This window comes from Hyperolius riggenbachi, chromosome 11, assembly GCF_040937935.1.
Source record: "Hyperolius riggenbachi isolate aHypRig1 chromosome 11, aHypRig1.pri, whole genome shotgun sequence".
NCBI classification, from domain to species: Eukaryota; Metazoa; Chordata; class Amphibia; order Anura; family Hyperoliidae; genus Hyperolius; species Hyperolius riggenbachi.
In genome coordinates, this window is record NC_090656.1 from 93,198,833 (window position 1) to 93,221,684 (window position 22,852).

At 44.1% G+C, this 22,852-nt stretch overlaps 1 protein-coding gene across 6 annotated transcripts in view; it reads left to right on the forward strand.

Annotated features, from left to right (window-relative positions):
• Positions 1–22,852, forward strand: part of DCDC1 (doublecortin domain containing 1) — a 751,262-nt gene that overhangs the window by 671,551 nt on the left and 56,859 nt on the right. For all 6 annotated transcript variants that reach the window (XM_068260478.1, XM_068260480.1, XM_068260479.1 and 3 more), the window contains 5 exons: positions 4,365–4,488; positions 9,521–9,702; positions 14,008–14,118; positions 18,727–18,826; positions 19,229–19,364. In XM_068260478.1, coding sequence (XP_068116579.1) covers positions 4,365–4,488; positions 9,521–9,702; positions 14,008–14,118; positions 18,727–18,826; positions 19,229–19,364 — 653 coding nt within the window. The remainder of the gene's footprint in view (positions 1–4,364; positions 4,489–9,520; positions 9,703–14,007; positions 14,119–18,726; positions 18,827–19,228; positions 19,365–22,852) is intronic.

Below are 22,852 nucleotides of genomic sequence, written 5' to 3' on the forward strand. Positions count from 1 at the left end.
GATTATTTTCCGCTATCCAAACCTCTGAAGTTGAAGCATAAGTTCTTCCAGTGCTTCCTTATCACACATATATCTCCAAACACCCGTTACCCGTTACATCTTATCAAAAAAAATGCCTTTTAAGAAACCAGCAAGCAAGAAAATACTCAAAATAATTTTGAGAGTACTTTTTCAACTTCTTTTTGGTGCTTTTTCAATTGCAGAGTGCTGAAAAGTTATTTTAAAAAGAAGATGAAATATTATCTCCTAGTTGAAAACTCAGGAGAAAAAGTTAATTGCATTTGGGCCAATATGATTTATTTTTAACATGCACTCACACTTTCCACAGTAGGTTTGAGCTTAGCGTATTTGTGCCAGTGGGCTCTCCCCCGCATGGTCTCCTGGTCTAACCGCTCTGGCTCTTCTAGTCTACTGTCTACATGGGTCTTGTACTTTCGTGACAGCCTCTGGCGGCATCATTGAGAGCACACAACAGTGTTGCAAGAGAGAACTGCTTCATCCAGACTAAGAAGCGGGGACATTCCATTTGTACACAGACACAGTGCTCTGGCCAACGCTAGCAAAAAAAGCAGTTTCCCGACAGTTTTGATAGCAGGTAAAACCCTCGCTCCAACTTTAAACAGAAAGCCAATTTTTGCATGCCTGTCATGCATACCAGACCTAAGCTTGTCCTATCCAACAGGATGGAATGTTACAGAAGTTGCAAGTGCAACATTTGCAATGCACTAATTACAAGTGAATACTTTACACATATCCACAGCCTATTTCAGTCAAAGGGGCTAATTGTGGCTACTGTTGTGCAGAGGGCTGCAGGAATCATTTTCTGCAGCAACACTGTCGTCTGGGTAAAATGCATTTGTATCCTGACTAGTCTTAAGCTTGCCCAATTTTCAGTACTTCGGCTAAGTGAATCAGGTCTCTTCTTGATGTCTTTTAATATATAAAATATTGTTGCAGAATCCCATGATCAAAATGTTATTTTCGCTGTGTTCTCTGATGCTTTGTCTCCATCTAGTGGTGTTTCAGTAGAATGCATCTGTGCTCGCAGGTTTGCATACAGCCTGATTGTTTGTTTCTGTAATTTACAAATGATTTGTTCTGTAAAATGAATTCATGGTTAATGCTTTAATAGATAAGTGGGCTTATAGTATAGATATGTTTAACCATCTTCACATTGTTCCCTGATTAATAATGTAATTATTTCCCGAACCAATATAGTAGTTATAATGCAATTTTATGGAAACTTTTATAAAAATTTTATAAAAAGACCTCCTTGCTCTCTATTGTTTACACCTACTTTGCCAGTTTGTATACGTACACTATTAGGTCCTGGATTTATTAACGTATTTGACCTCCCTGTGGTGCATTCTCTACCTCGGAACATAAAATTTGAACGACCAAGTCTAATGGGCTCCCCATAGGTACTAATGCAAATATCGGCTATAAGGCGGCCAAAGCAGAAAATTGGACGCGCGATAATTATTGTTTTGAAAATGTCAACATTATAGTTTTTGAAATGTTTTATGTTTTATTGTTTTACAAATTTGAATGTTATAGTTTTTGACATTTTTAATGTTTAGTATTTTGAAATTAATCATTTTTGAAAGTTAGCATTTTAAAATTGATCGTATTTAATATTATAAGTTTAGGAAGGGGGGTTTTAGGGCTAGGCATCAGGAAGGGGTGTTTTAGAGGTGTCAGGAAGGGAGCTTTTAGGGTTAGGTATCAAAAAGGAGGGGTTCAGGGCAAGGCGTCAAGAAGGGTTCTTTTAGGGTTACGGGTCAAGAAGGGTGTTTTAGGGTTAGGCATCAAGAGGTTTTTTTTTAAGGTTAGACATCAGGAAGTGGGGTTTTAAGGTTAGGCATCAGGAAGGGTCGGTTCTGTGTGAGAGTAGGGTTAAGTTAAATTGTGTGTGTGTGTGGGGGGGGGGGGGGGGTTAGGGTTAGGCATCAGGATGGGTGGTTTAGGGTTAGGCGCCAGGAAGAGGGGGTTTAGGGTTAAGAGTCAGGGAGGGAGGGTTCTGTGTGAGAGTAGGGTTAGGTTGAGTTGTGGAGGAGTTTTTGGGTTAGGCATTAGGAAGGGTAGTTTTAGGGTTAGGTGTCAGGAAGGGAGGGTTCTGTGTGAGAGTAGGGTTAGGTTGAGTTGTGGAGGAGTTTTAGGGTTAGGCATTAGGAAGGGTAGTTTTAGGGTTAGGTGTCAGGAAGGGAGGGTTCTGTGTGAGAGTAGGGTTAAGTTGAGTTGTAGGTGAGTTGTAGGGTTAGGCATCAGGAAGGGTAGTTTTAGGGTTAGGCTGTAGTAAGGGAGGGTTTTGTGTGAGAGTAGGGTTAGGTTGAGTTTTGGAGGAGTTGTAGGGTTAGGCATCAGGAAGGGTAGTTTTAGGGTTAGGTGTCAGGAAGGGAGGGTTCTGTGTGAGAGTAGGGTTAAGTTGAATTGTAGGGGAGTTGTAGGGTTAGGCATCAGGAAGGGTAGTTTTAGGGTTAGGCTGTAGGAAGGGAGGGTTCTGTGTGAGAGTAGGGTTATGTTGAGTTATAGGGGAGTTGTAGGGTTAGGCATCAGGAAGGGTAGTTTTAGGGTTAGGTGTCAGGAAGTGAGGGTTCTGTGTGAGAGTAGGGTTAAGTTGAGTTGTAGGTGAGTTGTAGGGTTAGGCATCAGGAACAGGAAGGGTAGTTTTAGGGTTAGGCTGTAGAAAGGGAGGGTTCTGTGTGAGAGTAGGGTTAAGTTGAGTTGTAGGGGAGTTGTAGGGTTAGGCATCAGGAAGGGTAGTTTTAGGGTTAGGTGTCAGGAAGGGAGGGTTCTGTGTGAGAGTAGGGTTAGGTTGAGTTGTAGAGGAGTTGTAGGGTTAGGCATCAGGAAGGGTAGTTGTAGGGTTAGGCTGTAGGAAGGGAGGGTTTTGTGTGAGAGTAGGGTTAAGTTGAGTTGTAGGCGAGTTGTAGGGTTAGGCATCAGGAAGGATAGTTTTAGGGTTAGGTGTCAGGAAGGGAGGGTTCTATGTGAGAGTTAGGGCTAGGTTAAAGGACTGAAGAGCCGAAATATTTAATCTAGTTTTACTTACCTGGGGCTTCTTCCAGCCACTAGACATTATTTGGGTCCCTTCCTGCAGCTCCGGTCCTCCCGCTGTCCCGCTGGCTATCTCTTAAGATTTCCGACGCCCGATGGGTTGTAGCAAAAAACAGAAATCTCACAACTGTCTCCTTTGCACATACAATATGAACCACTTTAATATTGCCATAGCAGGGTATTACATCACTACTTTAAAAACAATTAAAATCGCTTTGCAGCATAGCGCGCTCAATAAAATGCCACAAACATTTCAAGCGTTGCAGTTACTGTGTGTTGCGATCGCCCGGCATTAGCCTATGCAGAAAGCCCACACCGCTGCAGCGATTGCTTGTGGACTGTCCACCACCTTATATATACACCCCACACTGTGGCATGCACCTGACCCTCCTCTATCTATAGGGGCAATGTTCCTTTACAAAGCTTCCATATTCTCATAAGGTCTTATTGTACTCAAACAATTTCCTCTGCTTGACCCAAGTTGAAGCAAATGCCACTTAAGGAACGCTTGCAGGCAAAACTCTTCTCATTCCTCCTAACAGATGATCTTACCACCACCTTTCCTCCTATGAAGTATGGGCTGTCCGAGTGGCTCCTATGCTTGCACGTGCTGAGCCTTTAGATCCGCAGCATTCATCCGGAGAGAGGGGTGCGCTGTCATCGGGAGTATATTCCACTGTCCCCATGAAACGAGGGGGGGGGGGGGGGGTGCACCAAGGATCTACAGCGTGGCTGCCGCTATGGCGTCATGGGTTCTCTACTCAACGCTTTGCTTCACATGTAACGGTGGTGTAGAGCTGCGCGTCCATTAAGCCACGCCCACCGACGTTTCGCCCCGCCTAGGGGCTTTCTCAAGGCACAGATTCCCCCGATGGGTTGGCATCTTCTGCACATTTGCGGGTGCGTGCAAGCTTAAAGGGATAGCCGCTAGCAGAATATCGGTAAAATGACTGATATTCTACTATTGGGCAGTTGGTAATATGGTTATAGACTATATGTAATATTTACCAATATTTTACCATCACTAAACCTAACCCTATTCTCACTTGAGCTCTCCCTCTATCAATGCCTAACCCTAACCAACCGTAGCCCACCCGACCCCACCACCCATTATCCGCCTCCATCGAGCCACCTTTGCTGCTAAAAATCCCCTCCGTTGATTCTCGCGCCTCCTAAAAATGATTAAAATTGCGGCCTATGAATTGTCCATCTTACCAAATTACCTGCTTCGCCCATGTATTACTGTAATGTGAGAGGTTTATATCTGAGGATGACAGAGTTCTGATAAATCATCTTCTTCTTTGCAGATGGGCCATAAAACAGGAAGGGTTATCCAAACCTGGCCAGTGGAAGAAGTCCAAAGTTGAAAATCCTTTATGGAACAAATTGACCTATTTGTGGCCAGTTTTGCCAAATGGGGAGCTCAATGAGGTATTTGTGAATACTATTTTTTTCACTTTGATTTAAAGGACAACTGTAGCAGAAGGTATGTGGAGGTTATCATATTTATTTTCTTTTAAGCAATACCAGTTGCCTGGCTGTCCTGCTGATCCTCTGCCTCTAATACTCTCAGCCATAGACCTTGAACAAGCATGCAGCAGATCAGATGTTTCTGACATTGTCAGATCTGACATGATTAGCTGCATGCGTGTTTCTAGTGTTATTCAGACACTATTGCAGCCAAATGAAGCAGCAGGGCTGCCAGGCAACTGATATTGTTGAAAAGAAAATAACATCGCTCCATATTCTTCTCACTACATTTGTCCTTTAATATTTTAAAGCAAAATGTCCTTAAGGTGAACCTGTGTGAAGCGTAACACAGTGTCTAGAGATGGTCAATAAGATGCTTCTCATCCTAGCTTGCTTGCAGATTCAATGCAAATTGTATGTGGCTTGGAACTGGGCCAATCAAATGTACTTTCTACCATTTTTGGATGGCCCATTTACAACCTGTATTCAATATGCATGAAATCTGCATGCAAGCTGAAATTATAGACAACGGGAGAAATGTCAACGCATCCTAAGACCAGGCCTCATCTGAATGATTACCAACACAGGCGTTCAGGACCCCCTGAGGCAACATACACACCTTTTATTCAAAACAGATGCTAAACTATGCACTAAATCCCTAAACTCATAATAAAAATGAAATGCAAACTTGAAATAGCAAATGGGTGAAGCTAGCCATAAAGTAAACTTACATTTTTTATACAGTAGGGAGAGGTGGCAGCCCTTCCCTAGACAGTCACAGGCTCCATCTGAATGACTAGCAGCATAGATGTGCAGAGCCTAATTATAGGCAGGGTACACATCTTGCATTCAAAACAGTTGCACCACATTCATATTAATGAAGGATGTTAGCTTCCAAAACAGTTTGCATGCAATGTATTCCATACTAAACCCTTAGATTGTAAGCCTCTGGCAGGGTCTTCTCTTCCCTAGTGTAGTCTACATGATCACGTGCTCCTTTCCTATGATAGCCTGTACTTGTATTACTGGGCCTACCTAACCAGCCCATAATCGCATGATCATGTATTTTGTAGCGTTTGCCTTGTAAAACTTTGTTCTATGTTGTATAACCTTGTTATGTCTGTCATTCTTGTATCATTGTATATATTTAAAGTCCAGCGCTACGTAATATGTTGGCGCTTTATAAATACAATAAATAATAATACTGGATCTTTCCACTGCGATGATGCTATCCTTTTGGAAGGATGGCCTCACCATGGTGGAAGGGTCCAGTACGTAATACTTTGCATGCAAACTGTTTTGAAAGCTAACACCCTCCATTAATGTCCTCCATGTTAATTTGGTGCATCTGTTTTAAATGCAAGATGCCTATAATTAGGCTCCGCACACCTATGCTGCTAGTCATTCAGACGCAGCCTGCTTTGGAAAGCGCTGCCACCTCTCCCTGCAAACTGAAATTATTACTATTTCATTGACCATAGATGGTGACACAGACAGTGTGTAAGACATGGCCACTCGCTTGTCAATCCACATGATTATAAGTCAGCACAGCCTAGTGTAAGGTTGGGAAAGTGAACTGTCGCCTCTCTAATCTTACTCCTGCACCAGGAATTGTTGACAGCTCCGCATCAGTACTACATAGAGGCAGTGACGTAGCTAAGGAGCTTTGGGCCACAGTGAAAGTTTTCACATGACACCCCCCAGCACTCTATACATAAAGATCGTTATGACGCACCAAAACCTGCCAAGGATTGTCAAAGTATAAGAGGTGCAAGAAGGCGATGGGGGAACAGTCTGTTAATGATTACCACTATTCAAAGCTTTTATAGAAGTGATCATTACCAGCACTGAATCCAAAAAATTGTTAATACTGCTGTTGAGGGAGGGCCCCTCTGACCAAAGGGCCCCAGTGTGGTCGCAACCTCTGCGCCCCCTATTGCTATGCCACTGCATAGAGGGGGATAAGACAGCAAAGACTGGAGCTTCACCTTTAGGGCTATGCCACACAGGTGACCGAGTTGCCAGTAACTATTCACATCAATTAATCACAGCAATTGGTCACGGGCACTAGTGACTGGTCCCTGCAATAGTTTTCTAGTAATGATGTTTGTTGTTATCACTATTTATTATTATTTAGTATTTATATAGTGCTGACATCTTCCACAGCACTTTAACCGGTTTTATATTGTCTTGTCACTAACTTTCCCTCAGTGATGCTCACAGTTTAATCCATTCCCTACCATAATTATATGTCCATCGTAGTCTAGAGCCAAATTTAGGGGGAAGCCAGTTAACTTATCTGTATGTTAGAGACTGCACTAAAGCCTATTGTTGTCTATTTGCTAGCAACTCCCTTTTCCATGTAACAAAATTCTTAAAGAGACTGTAACAAAAAAAAAAGTTCCCCTGGGGGGTACTCACCTCGGGAGGGGGAAGCCTCATGGTCCCAATGAGGCTTACCCCATCCCTGTAGCTGCAGGCAGTCCAGCGCTGGCTCCCCGGAGTGTCCCGCAATCCGTGCATGACAAGCCTGACAAGGTTTGCTATATTTACCTTCTCTGGTTCCAGCGGGGGCGCTGATGTGGCTCTCAGCACAGAGATAGGCGTAAATAGCCGATCTCTGTCGGGTCTGCTCTACTATGCAGGCGCAGGAGACTTCCGCCTGCGCAGTAGAGCGGCCCGACAGCGATCGGCTATATCCGCCTATCTCCGAGTGGAAAGACGATACTGCGCCTGCGCTGGAGCCGGGAAGGTAAGTATTTAGATTCCCACCGCTCCGGGAGCTTTTTCGCCACCGCCGTGGGACACAGGAGGACGGGATATCCTCGATAGGATCTGTAGGCTTCCCCCACCCGTGGTGAGTACCCCCCTGGGGAACTTTTTCTTGTTACAGGTTTTCTTTAAAGTACACTTTGTCAAGTTTGACAGACATGCAATTTAATGGACACCTGAAATGAGAGTCATATGGAGGATATTATTTTTAAACAATACCAGTTGCCCGGGATCCTGCTGTTCTTTCATGCATCAATAGCATCTGAATCACACACCTGAAACAAGCATTTTTATTTATATATACATCTTCAATAGCGCTGTACATAGTACAAAACAAATATAGGAGAACATATATGCATGAGAAGTTCAAGACACTGTACAGTCATGACATCCAGTAATACAAGTACAAATATGTACATAGTTAATGCGTGGTTTGAGATATCACTAAAATTGTTACACATTCATATGATACACGCTCATATGGTAACTTACAGCAAAACATGAAACAGTAAGAGGCAGTCCCTGTTCTTGAAAGCTTACAATCTGCAATCAAGCATGATGCAAAGGCAGTAAAACTTAAGTCAAAAGTCAAACATGTGATCTGCATACTTGTTCGGGGTCCATGGCGAAAAGTACCAGACAGAGGATCAAAAGGGTATTTTTGGAATTATAACAGTTTTTCTGCACTTTTCCAAAGCTGTTAACAATTCTACATGTCTACATATTCCTTATGTCTGGTACACACCCTGACATTTCCCATCAGATAGGGGCATCAAATCCATTATTTCCAACAGGTCTGACCTGATTTCCAATTGTTTTTCTGATCTATTTTGTATAGCAGTGATTAAAAAAATAGATCAGAAAAATTATTGGAGATCAGATTGGACCTGTTGGAAATACTCGACTAGACCCATCTGTCTGATGGGAAATTGCATGGTGTGTACCAGGCATAATATCTTCCCAGTCATCTTACAAATAGCTGTTTTTTTATATCATCTTTAAAGGACCACTGTCACAAAAATTGTATAATTTAAAATACACGAAAACACATACAAATAAGAACTATGTTTCTTTCAGAGTAAAATGAGCTATACATTACTTTTCTCCTATGTTGCTGTCACTTACAATGGGTAGTAGAAATCTGACAGAACCGACAGCCCATCTCCTCTTGGGTTTTTTTTTCTTTATTTTCAAAAGCACTTAGAAAATGTAAGTTGCTCCATCCAACTGCCAAAAAAGTGTGTAGCGAGCAGGGAGGCTGGCCAGCATTTTTGTATAAATCATTTTCAACCTCTTGAGGACCATGGTGTTAAACCCCCCTAGTGACCAGGCTAATTTAACCTTAATTGGCCACTGCAGCTTTAAGGCCAAGCTGCAGGGCCGTATAACTCTGCACACAAGTGATTCCCCCCCCCCCCTTTTCTCCCCACCAACAGAGCTCTCTGTTGGTAAGGTCTGATCGCCCCCCTGTGTTTATTTTTTTTTTTTATAAATATTTGTTTGGGTTTTTTTTTATATTTTTTGCTATTTTTTTCTTTTTTTTCTAAATCCCCTCCCTCCCCCCAGCCGGCCAATCACGGCAATCAGCTGTCATAGGCTTCTGCCTATGAGAGCCGATCGCTCTCTTGTCCCCCAGGGGGACAGCCGTGTCACACGGCTGTCCCCAGTACAGCACTGCTGCTGATCGCAGCGCTGTACATGTAAATACACGGCGGTTTCGCCGTGTAACAGTCTTCCGAGTGGCGATCGCCGCTCGGAGACTGAAGGCGGAGCTTAGCTCCGCCCACCAAGCGGGAGATGCGCGCACTGCTGCCTCAGGACTTTACGCCAATCGGCGTTAGCTGGTCCTGGGGCTGCCGCCGCGGCCACGCCCATCGGCGTGACGCAGGCGGCAAGCGGTTAAAAAGAATAAAGGCCTTGCTGTGAATCCCCCATGAAGAGATGGGCTAGTTGAAAACCTGTCGGTTCTGTCATATTTCTACTACCTACTGTAAGTGACAGCAACATAGAAGAAAAGTGATTTATGGCTCATTTTACTCTGGAAGAAACATTCTTCTTATTTGTTTACCCCCAGCCACAGATGAAATAACAGCATTTTGAAAGTAATCTTTCTCATTCACCATTTGTCTTTTTCTTGCCTGATCCCTCCCTATTATCTTTCATCTTTCATACCTCGATAAGTGATTATTTATCTAATACTGTTACTTTTGTTGTTTGCTAGGACTTTAATTGGCCCATTCAAGGATCGCTTATTGCCAACAGCCCGCCTCTGCAGAGACCAGCCTATAACCATCCAGACAGCCACACCCCTGTCAGACTGAGGGTACTCAGGAACGGAGACAGCGATGCCAGCAATGCCTGTGTCATTGTCGGGCCAGATTTAACCAATATGCTCAAGAAACAGTATGTCAGAGCAGAAAAAAATATAAAACCATTAGTTAATGTGTTAATTGATTATCACTAAGGCTAGGTGCACACTAAGCAGAAACGCTTGCAGAAAACGTTGTGTTTTTGCTGCTAATGGAAGTCTATGGGTTGCAGGAAAAAACACATATAAAAAACGCATATGTGTTTTGTATGCGTGTGTTTTTAAAAACCCTGGTTTTGTTGCATAGTATGCAAAAATGCATCAAAAACGCACAAAATGAAAGTAAATGGAAACGCAATGGGTTGCCTTTTTCATGCGTTTTACATGCGTTTTTATATTAGTTTTTATAGAAAAAAAATTTGTGATGTATTTCCACTTCCTGTTGTTTTCCTAGTTATTTGCATAAAACTCAATTGAAAAACGCATACGAAACGCATATGTGTTTTGTATATGCGAAACGCAAATGCATTACAATGCACGCAAAATGCTTAAAAAATGAATTTGTGGTAAAAAAAAAAAGTTAACACAAACGCAGCAATAACGCAGCAAAAATGCACACCCTTAAAGAGAGACTGAAGCAAAAAAAATTGACATTTTTACCTTATAATTCGCTTCAGTACTCTCATCAGAAGAAAACCTCCACATCCCCGCCGCAAAACGAGCGCTTTAGACCCCCAAATCCCCGGGGGGCAATCCGGCCGGTGCTTCCTGAAAGAGGCAGAGCTTTCAGCTTCCGCTCTGCCTCTACTGCTGTCAATCGCAGCGCATCGCATCCTCTCCCTGCCCCTCTCAGTCTTCCTTCACAGAAAGGGGCGGGGAGAGGCGGAGATCCATGCGGCGACTGACGTTAAAGAGAACCAGAGACGAAGCACCCTCATGTATTTTATTACATTTATCAGTGGGAACATGACAGTAAACACCTACCCTGCTTTTAGTGTTATTCTTCTCAGTCTAATCTATCTGTTATAAACTGTAATAAGAATCCATTGACTGATTCAGTCTAGGTTTGACCTGGAATCATTTTAGCTGAGTCACTCTTCTGTGGAGTCTTTTCAAGCCCAAGCCTGCCCCCTCCTAGCTCAGATTTCATACTCAGAGCTGTTGACATGGGAGGAGCTGCTGCTGCCGAGAAAGAAGCTCTGACACACACAAGTGTATCTGTGTGCAGTGTGCAGCCAGTCATTATCTACTGTATGCAGTTTAATTTCTATGAGAGACACTTCCTACAGGCAGCCACACAGCATTCCAGAATAATAGTTGAAAGCAGACAGATGAAAGGCTGTCTATAGTCTCATAAAGGCTAGACAGCACATCCAGAGCAACTCATAACCCGGAAGCAGAACAGGTATGAGCCGGCAGCCATATTGGATATTTCCTGGAGCAATAATGGATAAAAAACACTCAAAAAGGCACACCAGAGTGGTGAAATTATCAGGTAGAGCATTTATTCTTTACAAACTATCAACTGATATGTTTATTTTGTGTGAATCGTTCATCTCTGGTTCCCTTTAAAGGGACTCCGAGCTCTGTTTAAAAATAAAATTTGAACTTACCCGGGGCTTTCTCCATCCCAGCCCTGGTCGGGACGTCCCACGCCGGCCTCCTGGCTCTTCTCCCGGCGGCTGTCCGCATAGCGCGGACAGGCCGGGCCCCCGGGCGACACTGGCGAGTGTCGGGGCCTCTTCTTCCCTATACGTCACGAATGACGTCACACGCCGGCCGCCGCGCGTCATGACGGCGGCCGGCGTGACAGCACGGCGCATGCGCGATTAAACCGCGCATGCGCCGTACTGTCACGCCGGCCGCCGTCATGACGCGCGGCGGCCGGCGTGTGACGTCATTCGTGACGTATAGGGAAGAAGAAGCCCCGACACTCGCCAGTGTCGCCCGGGGGCCCGGCCTGTCCGCGCTATGCGGACAGCCGCCGGGAGAAGAGCCAGGAGGCCGGCGTGGGACGTCCCGACCAGGGCTGGGATGGAGAAAGCCCCGGGTAAGTTCAAATTTTATTTTTAAACAGAGCTCGGAGTCCCTTTAAGAGAGGCAGAGCTGAAGCTGAAAGCTTTGCCTCTCAGCGCAGGGGATTTGGGGGGCTAAACCCCTCGTTTTGTGGCGGGGATTTGGGGGGTCTAAACCCCTCGTTTTGTGGCAGGGATGCAACGGTTTACTTCTGATGAAACTACTGAAGATAATAACAAGTTAAGAATGGCAAATTTTCTGCGCTTCAGAGTCTCTTTAAGGTTCATCCCTGCATAATTGTCATAAATTGTCATAATTGTCATAAATTGTGTATGATGATGACCACAGTGATAGGATAGCACAAAATATTATGATGCCACGTCATTTCAGTTTACTTCTTCTAAAGGAAAAAAAGGCAGACAGTTTTTGGCATGAATTACAGTATTATGGCAACCCAACTATTGTCACCAGGCTAGTCTCTAAATCATCTAGCACTAGCAGAACTGGAAGCCAGTTTACAGCAGAAAAAAAAAAACTAAGTATTTTGAAGAATGAGATACTTCAGTTTCTTCTGTTTATTTTTCAGTTGCACAGAGCCCTCAGAATTAAGGTAGCCATACATCAGGCGACTTGCCGGCAGTCAAACATTATTATAATCCAATCAGATGAAAATCGGTTCCGCTAGGTGCATGCCCGACCGACAGTCTGACCAATTTCAGGATGAAATATGTTGCATAAGTTGATCACGCATTCTGCAAGATGTTCGGCCGACTTGCTCGATTGGGTGCGCGGCGGTAACAGCGTGCAACAGAGGCGGGACAAGGTCCTCCAGCACCCAAGGCTGAGACACCAAAGTGCGCCCCTCCATCCCTCTCACCCCAGCCGTCACACACTGATTGCTATTAGACTAAGAGGGCCACAGGGCCCCCAGCATCCCCAACACCTTAATATCTAGTTATCTGGCTTGCAGTCACTGCTATGTATCCCCTTTTCTTATTTCTTTCTGCTTCAAACCCAATTAGGAATGACAGTTAAATGAATTGTGCGCCCCCTCCTACACTGCGCCCTGAGGCTGGAGCCTCTCCAGCCTATGCCTCGGCACGGCCCTGGCGTGCAATTTTGAGATGATCGTCGAATATGGTGAAACTTGTGACGCTGGCCCCCCTAATGTTAAGTGCCCCATGCATGTTATGCATTACCTGTCCACGGCCTCCGCTGCTCCGGGCGCATGCCGCTCTACATACATGTGTGCCACACGTGGTTTCCTGGTAAGGCCGTGCATTTGTAGTCAGACGTCATACACGCAGCCAAGTTACTAGGCACCCAGAGCCAGTGGGGACAAGCATAGGTTGCGAACAGGTAATGTATAACATGCATGAGGCACTTCCTAGTGATGAGCCAGAGAGGACATTAAAATGTGTTTTTATACTGGCCACCTTCCTCAAAATTTGCATTAAATGCATATCAGAAACGCATACAAAACGCATAAAAACACACAAAACCGCACTTGCAAATGTCAGTGTCAGTGGGTGGCATTTCCGGAAGTGACGCAGCGGTGGAACGCAAGGAAGTGAGTAATTGCATCCCCGATCTCCGAGACACAATTAAATGCTCCACTAATAGATGGAGGGGGAGAGCAGACAGGGGGAACCCCAGGTGAGGGAGGGGGGGTTTTAACACCCTCCCTGCCGCTGTGCCCACTGCTCGCCTGTCCTGGCTGCTACCCCTCCAGGCTAACTATACTGGGCGCAATTATACTAACTATACTGGGGGGGGGGGCATCCTTACAAGTTTGCCTAGGGCGGCAAAAAGTTTAGAACCGGCCCTGCTCAGTCGCAGAAGACCAGAACTGGCGTGACTGAACCAGTTCAGTTACCAGGGCTGATTGCGGTTGAACGGAGGTACGTGGGAGTACGGAGAGGGACTCCCACGTGCTTATGGGGCTGGAGGAAGCCTCAGGTAAGTATTGATTCTTTGTTTTGCGTGGACTCTGGTTTCCTTTTAAGTAAAGTTCAACGTCTGTGTTGCTAAAAACTTTAGCTGGCACCCAGTATTTCCTTTCAGAACGCAGATGCACGCATCCATACACACACTGTACAGTCCGTGTGTATGTTCCTTTTAGAATCGAACCATATTTCTGTAATATAGTATGAAATGCTACTTAAAAAAAGCTATCAATTCATATCTAATCTGTTCACACGTATGCTACATAGATGTGGTAAGATTACACACAGACTATACATCAAATGGCCATCAGAAAACTTCATTAGGGTGGGCCACTACTACAGGAAGTGCTGCAGGCACTATTATGTGGGATGTATTACATGATTGTGATTGTTATATTGCTGCTTTCACCGACTTTTATATTATTTATTATTTTCCAGCATCATTAAACTAAATGAGAAGAAGCCAAAGAAAGAGCAAAAACATAAAAACATGGCAGAAACCAATTCTCTAGACGTGGAACAGGTGGAAATGCAGCAATTTTTAGAAAGGTGAATAGACTGATTTGCTTATAATGAAGGTGAATGCACTGTAGGGAAAGATGCAGCTACTGTGGTGCCCAGATGTAAAGTGGCAGGGGAGGGGGGAATAATAATTTGTATACAAAACAAGTGAAGTTGGAAAATAATTTAGAATACAATACAGCAATACGGTTTGTAGTATTAAAGGATACCCGAAGTGCCATGTGACATAATGAGATAGACGTGTATGTACAGTGCCTAGCACACAAATAAAACTCTTTCCTAGCAGAAAATGGCTTCTGAGAGCAAGAAAGAGATAAAAAGGGGGATTTCTTATCAGTGAGGGTCACACTGTAGTCACTTCCTGTCTGAGTCAGGACTGAGTCAGCCACTTACATACCTGATATTTAACTCTTTTAGGCAGAAAAAAAGGAACACAGCATAGTTATTTGTGTGCTAGGCACTACACATGTCTATCTCATCATGTCACATGTCACTTCGGGTATCCTTTAAGCTATAAAAAAGAGCAGCGGTAATGACCCTTTGATCTTTCCTGCTGTAAAACCGTATCTCAACCTGACTCTCACTGTTTCTTGGCTGTATAAGTGCTTCAGAAAACAGCTCTTTCTTCGACCCAATTTGGGTCTGAGAGCTCACAGAAGCTCTTTTGCATAGATAACAACTGACATTTCTTAACTCTTCCTATACTGGAAAACATTTCTTTGCTACCAATGTTCCATTGCTTAGCTGTACTAAACATACATTTCATTATATCATATGCTTATTTTTGCTTCAGATTTGCTTTAGGGCTCTTTCACACTAGAGGCTGCGGTAGAAAAGGCTCAAAGTCAGCCTTTTGCTTAACGCCAATATATAGCGTTTTCAAAGCGCTTTCAAAGCGTTTTCAAAGAGTTCTACAGCTCATATGAAAACGTCCTTTGTTTTTTTCCTATAAAAATAAGTGAACAAGTCAGCTGTAAAATGCTTTGAAAACGCTTTGAAAACGCTGAAGTTGGCGTTTTCCATTGACTATCATTGAAACGCCAACAGCCAACTTCGGCTGTAAACAGCCCTGAAAAAGCTCCGGGGAGCTTCAAAACGCAACGCCCAAAAAAGCTGCTTTAGGTGTGAAAGGTAAAATGAAAGTCTATGGACTTTTATTTTACCTTGGAAAACGCCAACTATGGTCTTGGCTGTAAAACGCCGAAACTAGCCTCTGGTGTGAAAGGGCCCTAATGCACCTGGGATGGGATCCATATCAAAATCCTATTTGTGCTTATGGTATCAGTCAAATCTAAAACAGTCTCTGGTGCCAATGTATTTAGTGTAATCTTGTGTCCCTCCGTTATCACCTCTGTGTATGATGTAATAAGCCCAGTATAGGGAGATTGACTCTCTACCTCTAACTGCAAACTCAAATAGCCCATTTACACTACTAGCAGTGCGATTACTGGCCAGAATGGTTAGCAGCAGTGCGACTCATAAACTAAACATGGACCGGCCACCCATTCATCACATCCAAGTGTGGTTAGCCTTGCTTTTTTCCTATGCCATACTGCACTGCACTACTGTCATTGTGACTGTGAAGCACACCTCTAGGTGTTTAACTGTAATAGTTTTCTTGGAGAGGTCCCTAAGCTTGCTACACATCTTCAATTATGATTAGCAAATCACTGACCAAATTTACAACCTCCGTGTGGTCTGAGCGTTTACCTACACAATCTGCTCATAGTATTCACATACTAATGACAGAGAAAATAGCTGTCCACTTGATGCCATAGTTCCAAGCTGTCTTGTGAAGACAAATTACCAGCAAATGTGAGACCCGGAAAAGGATGTAAAGACAACAGATATGCAAAATGAGCACAAACTCAAAAAACCGAGTTAGAGTGGAGGCTATGGTGTCTAATCCCCCCTATCCCCTGGCTTTTCTGACTTTGTGGATTTAAAGGGATACTGTAGGGGGGTCGGAGGAAAATGAGCTGAACTTACCCGGGGCTTCTAATGGTCCCCCGCAGACATCCTGTGTTGGCGCAGCCGCTCACCGATGCTCCGGCCCCGCCTCCGGTTCACTTCTGGAATTTCTGACTTTAAAGTCAGAAAACCTCTGCTCCTGCGTTGCCGTGTCCTCGATCCTGCTGATGTCATCAAGAGCGCACAGCGCAGGCCCAGTATGGTCTGTGTCTGCGCAGTACACTCCTGGTGACATCAGCGGGAGCGAGGACACGGCAACGCAGGCGCAGTGGTTTTCTGACTTTAAAGTCAGAAATTCCAGAAGTGAACCGGAGGCGGGGCCGGAGCATCGGTGAGCAGCTGCGCCAACACAGGATGTCTGCGGGGGACCATTAGAAGCCCCGGGTAAGTTCAGCTCATTTTCCCCCGACCCTCCTACAGTATCCCTTTAAGGTCAGCTGGGAAATTTGTAAGTGTTGGTGTTCAAATTCTTCACCTGAACACCACAGTCCAGCACCATTTAACAGTGAACCTGCGGACAGGGTCAAGAGGCATTCACTTACTTGTGCTTCACAAGGTGTCTCATGTGACGCTGATACTCCCTTTCTTCAGCTTTGGAAGGAGGAAGTAAGAAGTCACATGAAAACACACTGGGCCAGATTTATCAAGAGTGTCTGAAACAAAACGCTGGTAGGTTTCTAGAACTCTGTGCAGAACTGTCTCAGGCACCTTAAGAAGCCACTAGAAGATGGTGCTGTTTCCTTCCTAAACTGTTCTAAGTCAGGAGGAGCTAGAAGTCTCAGACAAACGAATACAACAGTGTATGACTTGTTTGTTTATCCACCTGGGACACCAGAAGCCCAGGCTGTAATTTCTCTCCTAAACTTCCATTCTCAAATAATCCCCATGTCTGCTCTGTCTTTTACACACATTTTTAACATGCTCTAAACAGTCAATTCTCCACACACTCATCCACAATTCCCCTCCTTCTCTTAAACATCACCAGGGTGAAGGGGAGTTCACCTCAGTAACAAATGATTGTGGGTAGATGGCAGTAAATTAAAAAAGAAGCTATGAGGTGTCAGTGTAAACCTGCTCTGCGGGGTTAAGAAGTGGTATTAGCCACTTCTTATTCAGGGACAGTTCTGCACTGTTCTTAATCTAAGGAAAACTCTCAGAACTGCCGCAATCTCCCTTCACTTAAAGTGGTATCGTCACCATAAAGTTCACATTTCAACAGCAACTGGTCTGAGTGTATTAAGTGATAAAGATGCTAATCCTGCATTCAAAACGTTTTCTGCTGTTATGATTTGGAGTTATCATATACCTTAGGAGCACTGGCTCTTTAGTAGTCGTTGCCAAAGAATTGCATGCTGGGGGTTCTTTTTATCTATAATATATTCCTCCTCTTCCCTTTTTTTCCCTGTCTGCTGCTTATCTGAAACCTGATCCCACTACTCACTTGTGTTTACAAGCAAGGCTGAGGTGACTCAGTAAATGGAGGAGACAAGAAAAAAAGTAAAGGGCAGAAATGACATCACGAGTTAGCCTTTACTGTGGGCAAAAGACATGGCCCCCACCAGGAACAGAATTCTCGTAATTTACTATATAACATTCACTGAAATCAAAATGTGGACAGTAGAATACGTGTGTTATGTAAGTAGATCAAGTATTTATCTACTTATATATGTGTTTTTTTCCCTGGAATAGTATGGCTGATCCTACTGCTTTAAAGAGAACCCGAGGTGGGTTTGAAGAATATTATCTGCATACAGAGGCTGGATCTGCCTATACAGCTCAGCCTCTGTTGCTATCCCAAACCCCCCTAAGGTCCCCCTGCACTCTGCAATCCCTCATAAATCACAGCCACGCTGCTGACAAACAGCTTGTCAGAGCTGGCTGTGTTTATCTCTATAGTGTCAGTCTGCTGCTCTCCCCGCCTCCTGCAGAACTCCAGTCCCCGCCTGCATCCCTTCCCTCCCTGCTGATTGGAGGGCAGGGACCGGAGCTATGCAGGAGGCGGGGGAGCAGCTGAGACTGACACTACAGATGTAAACACAACCTCACAGAATGGCTGTGATTTATGAGGGATTGCAGAGTGCAGGGGGACCTTAGTGGGGTTTGGGATAGCAACAGAGTCTGGGCTGTAAAGGCAGATCCAGCCTCTGTATGCAGATAACATTCTTTAAACACACCTCGGGTTCTCTTTAAGAAAGCATTGGGAAGCTACTTACAAACGTGCAGAACACTCCCCCCCTGCTGGTAAGGACAGTTTAAGAAGAAAAAACTGTCGGTAATGCTTTGATAAATCTGGCCCACTGTCAGTTAGTGGACGCCCCCGACCCTTTCCAAAGCTTCAGTGCTGAATGGTACTGAAGCGTTGTTTTTGGGTGAATTTGGAACAATGTTCTGAAATAATTTGCATATTTTGTAATGAGGAACCCATCTGGTAATAGTCCTATGAGTCCTATCGGAGAAAAGCTCTATATAAATGTTATTGTTAATCTTGTTATTGTATTAGTTAGAGTTTAGATGATAATACGGCCATAGATTATTCAGTGGGAATTCTGGTAGCACTTTTATAGCACTGATTTTTTATTCATCTATCAGCACACATAAGCACGTTATCATGTGACTTTGCATGCTTCAAGTGTTTAATCATTAACGCTGTGCCTCCATTCACAGGTGTACCCAGATAATGAACTTGCCTTCTGCAGCCCGCAGACTTTATAATGAAAATGGTGTTGAGATTTTTCATTTGAGGGATGTTGAAAGAGATCAGCTGGTAAGATGAAAAGGTTTATCTCGTTCGTCTGCATCCTGACTTGAGATCAGCATTGTCCTGCTGCACCATAAGATCTTCTGACTGTGTATTACAAGCCACTTAGTTACACTTCAGCATCAGATGTACAATGGCGAGGTACACTAGCTGGGCCCTGCACTGTCAGTAAGGTCACATGGTTGACGTATCTTGCTAAGTACAAAAGGTGCAGTGTTACGACTGTAATGCAGTCTGTTAATCCTGGGCGCCTAGTTTATAAAATAACAGCAGTAATCTCAACTCATCCAAGGAGAAGTACAAGTACTTAGCGATATTTTATGCTTATACAGTCTCGTGCTGTGACTCCTTTGCAGTGTACTTTTTCCTAAGATGTTACAGAACACTGACATGTGACATTTACAACAGGTCTATGTGTCCTGCGGAGAGCTCTGGATTGATCCTGAATTGTCAGCGACTGAGCAGAAGAGACACGTTCTGTTTGGCAATCTCACATCAGATGTATCTTTTATTCGCAACTACTGTACCTTGAGAAGCCCAGAAAGTAAGTGCTCATTATTCTTGTAATTGAAGTTGTACTTGATTTGCAAAGATGGAACCTGGAGAGAAATGTACAGTAAAGTAAACTGTATAGTCACCAAACTAAGGATATGTGTACCTGGAAGGCATACATGTAAAAAAGCCACTAGTAGAATATTGCTAAAATGAGAGATATTCTACTTTGAATTCCGACTACTACTACTGAATATTTACAGATATTTTACTATGGCTAAACCTAGCCCTACTCTCACACAGAACCCTCCCTCTACTGATACCTACCCCTAAGACTCTCCATGTGGTGCCTAACCCTAAGACCCTCCTGGTGGTTCCTAACCCTAAGACCCCCGCCCCCCCCCCCCGGTGATACCTAACCCTAACCCTAAGAGACCCCAATAGTACCTAACCTTAAGACCCTCCCTAGGGGTGGTGCCTAACCCTGACCACCCAGTGGCACCTATCCCTAAACCCTCTAAACCTTTCCTCCCCCCTCTAGCGCAAACTTGCAATGCAATGCCGCTAGTTGCATTTCTACAAGTACCACTACCCAGGATTCTATCGGGCCCCGCTATATTTCAAATCACTACTGCTAATCGGGTGCCTCCAGGCACCAAAATTTACCTTGGTTATTGCACAATGCACATCACAGCCATCATAAAATCTGCGATTTGCTGCAAACAAGGTACAGTTTGGTGCCCGATAGCGGCCGTGCACCTAAATTTGCTGTCTTTGCCGCTAATCGTGGCTTAAATAATAGGCTTTTCCTGCTGCGACCTGGGGGTCTCCCCACATCAATGTATGTACTCCTGGAGAATATCTGGTGCACTGTGCTTTGAAGTTGGGTTACAGTATACTGGAAGCACATGATTATATTAATAAAATAGGGCCTGTACTGGCGAGAAAGGCAACCTATGGATAGGGCCAGCTTTGTGGAGTGGGTGGTTAGGAGTTAAATATAGGGAGAGCAGTGGGAGAAGTTTTTGCTCAGGATTTTTTTACCAGAAGAAGCCCACCCACCCCTTACCCTGTTTTAGGGTTTCGTTTTTTGGAGAGTGTGGTCTGTTGTTGCTTTGTCATTGCGGTTGGAGGGGTAATCTCTCCAGTGGGTGGTCATTAACTGGGTTGGTGGTGAGGAGTTCCCTAGATGTTAGTACCTCCAGTGAGTTGTTGGCCTGCAGTGAGAGATGGTTATATGTTGGTGGCATGTAGCTGTCTCTGAGTCAGCGGCTGCATCTGGGGGCCGGTTTATTGGCTGCATGCCTAATTTGTTGTTAAGCCTCTGGATCCCTTTCCCCTAAAGTTAGCTGTGATGGTGTATACAGTTCCTTTATATTGTTAAGTTAAATTTTAAAAATAAATAAGGTCTGCTTTAGCCTCAAACAGTATGTTTTGGGGGAGTGTTTGAGCGTACGTTTTATTCTGGCTTCGGTCAGCTAGGCATGAGGAGAAGCGATGAGATGGCTCTCCCAGCGGGAGGCTAAGCAGGGAAACATAACAAATACATTCCCCTACTGATTACCTAGCCTGTCCTCCAGTGGTGTAGCTTCGGGCTCTGGCTATTGCCAACACCCAAATTACAGTCGGACAAGACATAGGCGGCTGCGTAGCTATAACTTTATAGTTATAACCGTGCCCAGATTCGGTGCTGCTTGGTGGCCAACAAGCACCAAAATGACCTGCTTTGATGTGTGGGAGATCGGGGATCACTAGACTGTGCCCTTTTCATGTAGATATTAACACATTTCAATCCGATATCCCCAGAATACCACCTTTATTGCCTTTGGCCTCCCTAATTCTAAACTTCATAAATGACCTATTCCTAACACTAACCCTCACCATGCCTACTGCTAACTTCAGTCCCATACTATCCATCAACCCGACACTAGTCAGCCTTCTCTACGTGTATCTCCATGGCGGCACCTTTTCATCATCATTCACCCGAGTGCTGCCCCTCAGATAACACCCCATAGTGACACCCTTTACCTCTCAGAAACAATACAAATACCAGTGCCAGCTATGTTTGTATTGTGTTTATTAAATGTTTATCCCAAATCTACATGTACCAAGTCATTAGTCAGTAGGGATTGTTATTGAGGGGCAAATACATTTGAGATGATTGAGAATTATGCTAATTACTATGTTTCAGAATTATGCAAATTATTATGGAAATCTAAAATGTAAATGGACTAATCATATCTTGCAGTGAAAGCATTTGTCCATTTTCAAGCTGTGTAGATTTACAGTATCATTGGCATAATTCTGCATCAACTTGGAATTATTTTCACATTTGAAGTAATGTAGAAAGTTGTCACTGATGCAAATCTATTTAATAAATGCCTTGCCTAATGCAATGCGCATTCCTGCCCACTCGCACATGCGCAGTATAGAGCGGCCATCCTTGGGAGCACTCGAGCTCCCGAAGATTGGCGAAGCCTCCAGCAGCGACGGAAGTGAGCAGTCTCTGACCCATTGGTAGGAGACTGCTAACGGAGGATCCAGTGCTGGAACGCGGGGACCGTATGAGGAATGGGAAGACTCTATAGGACCCAGAGCCTTCCCTCTTCTTAGGTGATTATCGGTTTGTTTGTTTTTTAACTACTTCAGACTCAATTTAAGGCTGGTTTACACTGGAGTATTTTAGCTTTGTTGACCGCCGTCGATCAGCAAAGAGCTGTGACAATGTATCCCTATTGGACCAGTCTCACTGCAGCGTTAGCCTTTTGTATATAATCACAAACACGCTGCATGCAACATTTTGGTAATGTTCGCTATGCAATTCTTGTTCCCTGAACAATAATCGTAAAGCTTGAAAATCGAATCGAAAATCACAATGCATAAGTTGCAATGGTTGCAAGTGAGAAATAGCCCATTAGAGTGTATGTTGTTATCTAGCATGATCATCATAACCCTGAAACCAGAGATACTTACTTATTATCTATAAGCTTCAACAGCCCCAGTAGGAGCACCGTGTCAAAACTATATCACACCAGAGACAGGCACAAGTGTTTCCTGAATCCTGGATTATTTCTGCCCCTTTGTTTTCTAAGCTCCACTTCTCCTTGGTCCATCTGCAATTAACTTTTTCTCCTGAGTTTTCTCCTAGATGATATTTTCATACCTTGCCAATGAAATGCCTTTTAAGCCACCAGAAAGCAAGACAATACTCAAAATAAATGTTATAGTACTTTTCACCTACTTTTTGGTACTTTTTCAATTATAAAATGCTGAAAAGTTATTTTAAAAAGAAGTCGAAAAATTATCTCCTAGGAGAAAACCCAGTGGTAGGTTAGGGAATCAGAATTCCAACATTCAATTAAGCTAATGCAGATCCGAGGAGTGTAGGGATTGACCTTGCTCTAGTTTCTTAATTCAATAATAAATCAATCCTAATTATAATTGTAGTGTAATAAACGCTGGAGAGGCAGCCGCGGTGAACAGCGCTACCACCGCAGCTGCCTCCAGCTCCCTGTTTAGCAATGTATCCGTGCCTCTGAC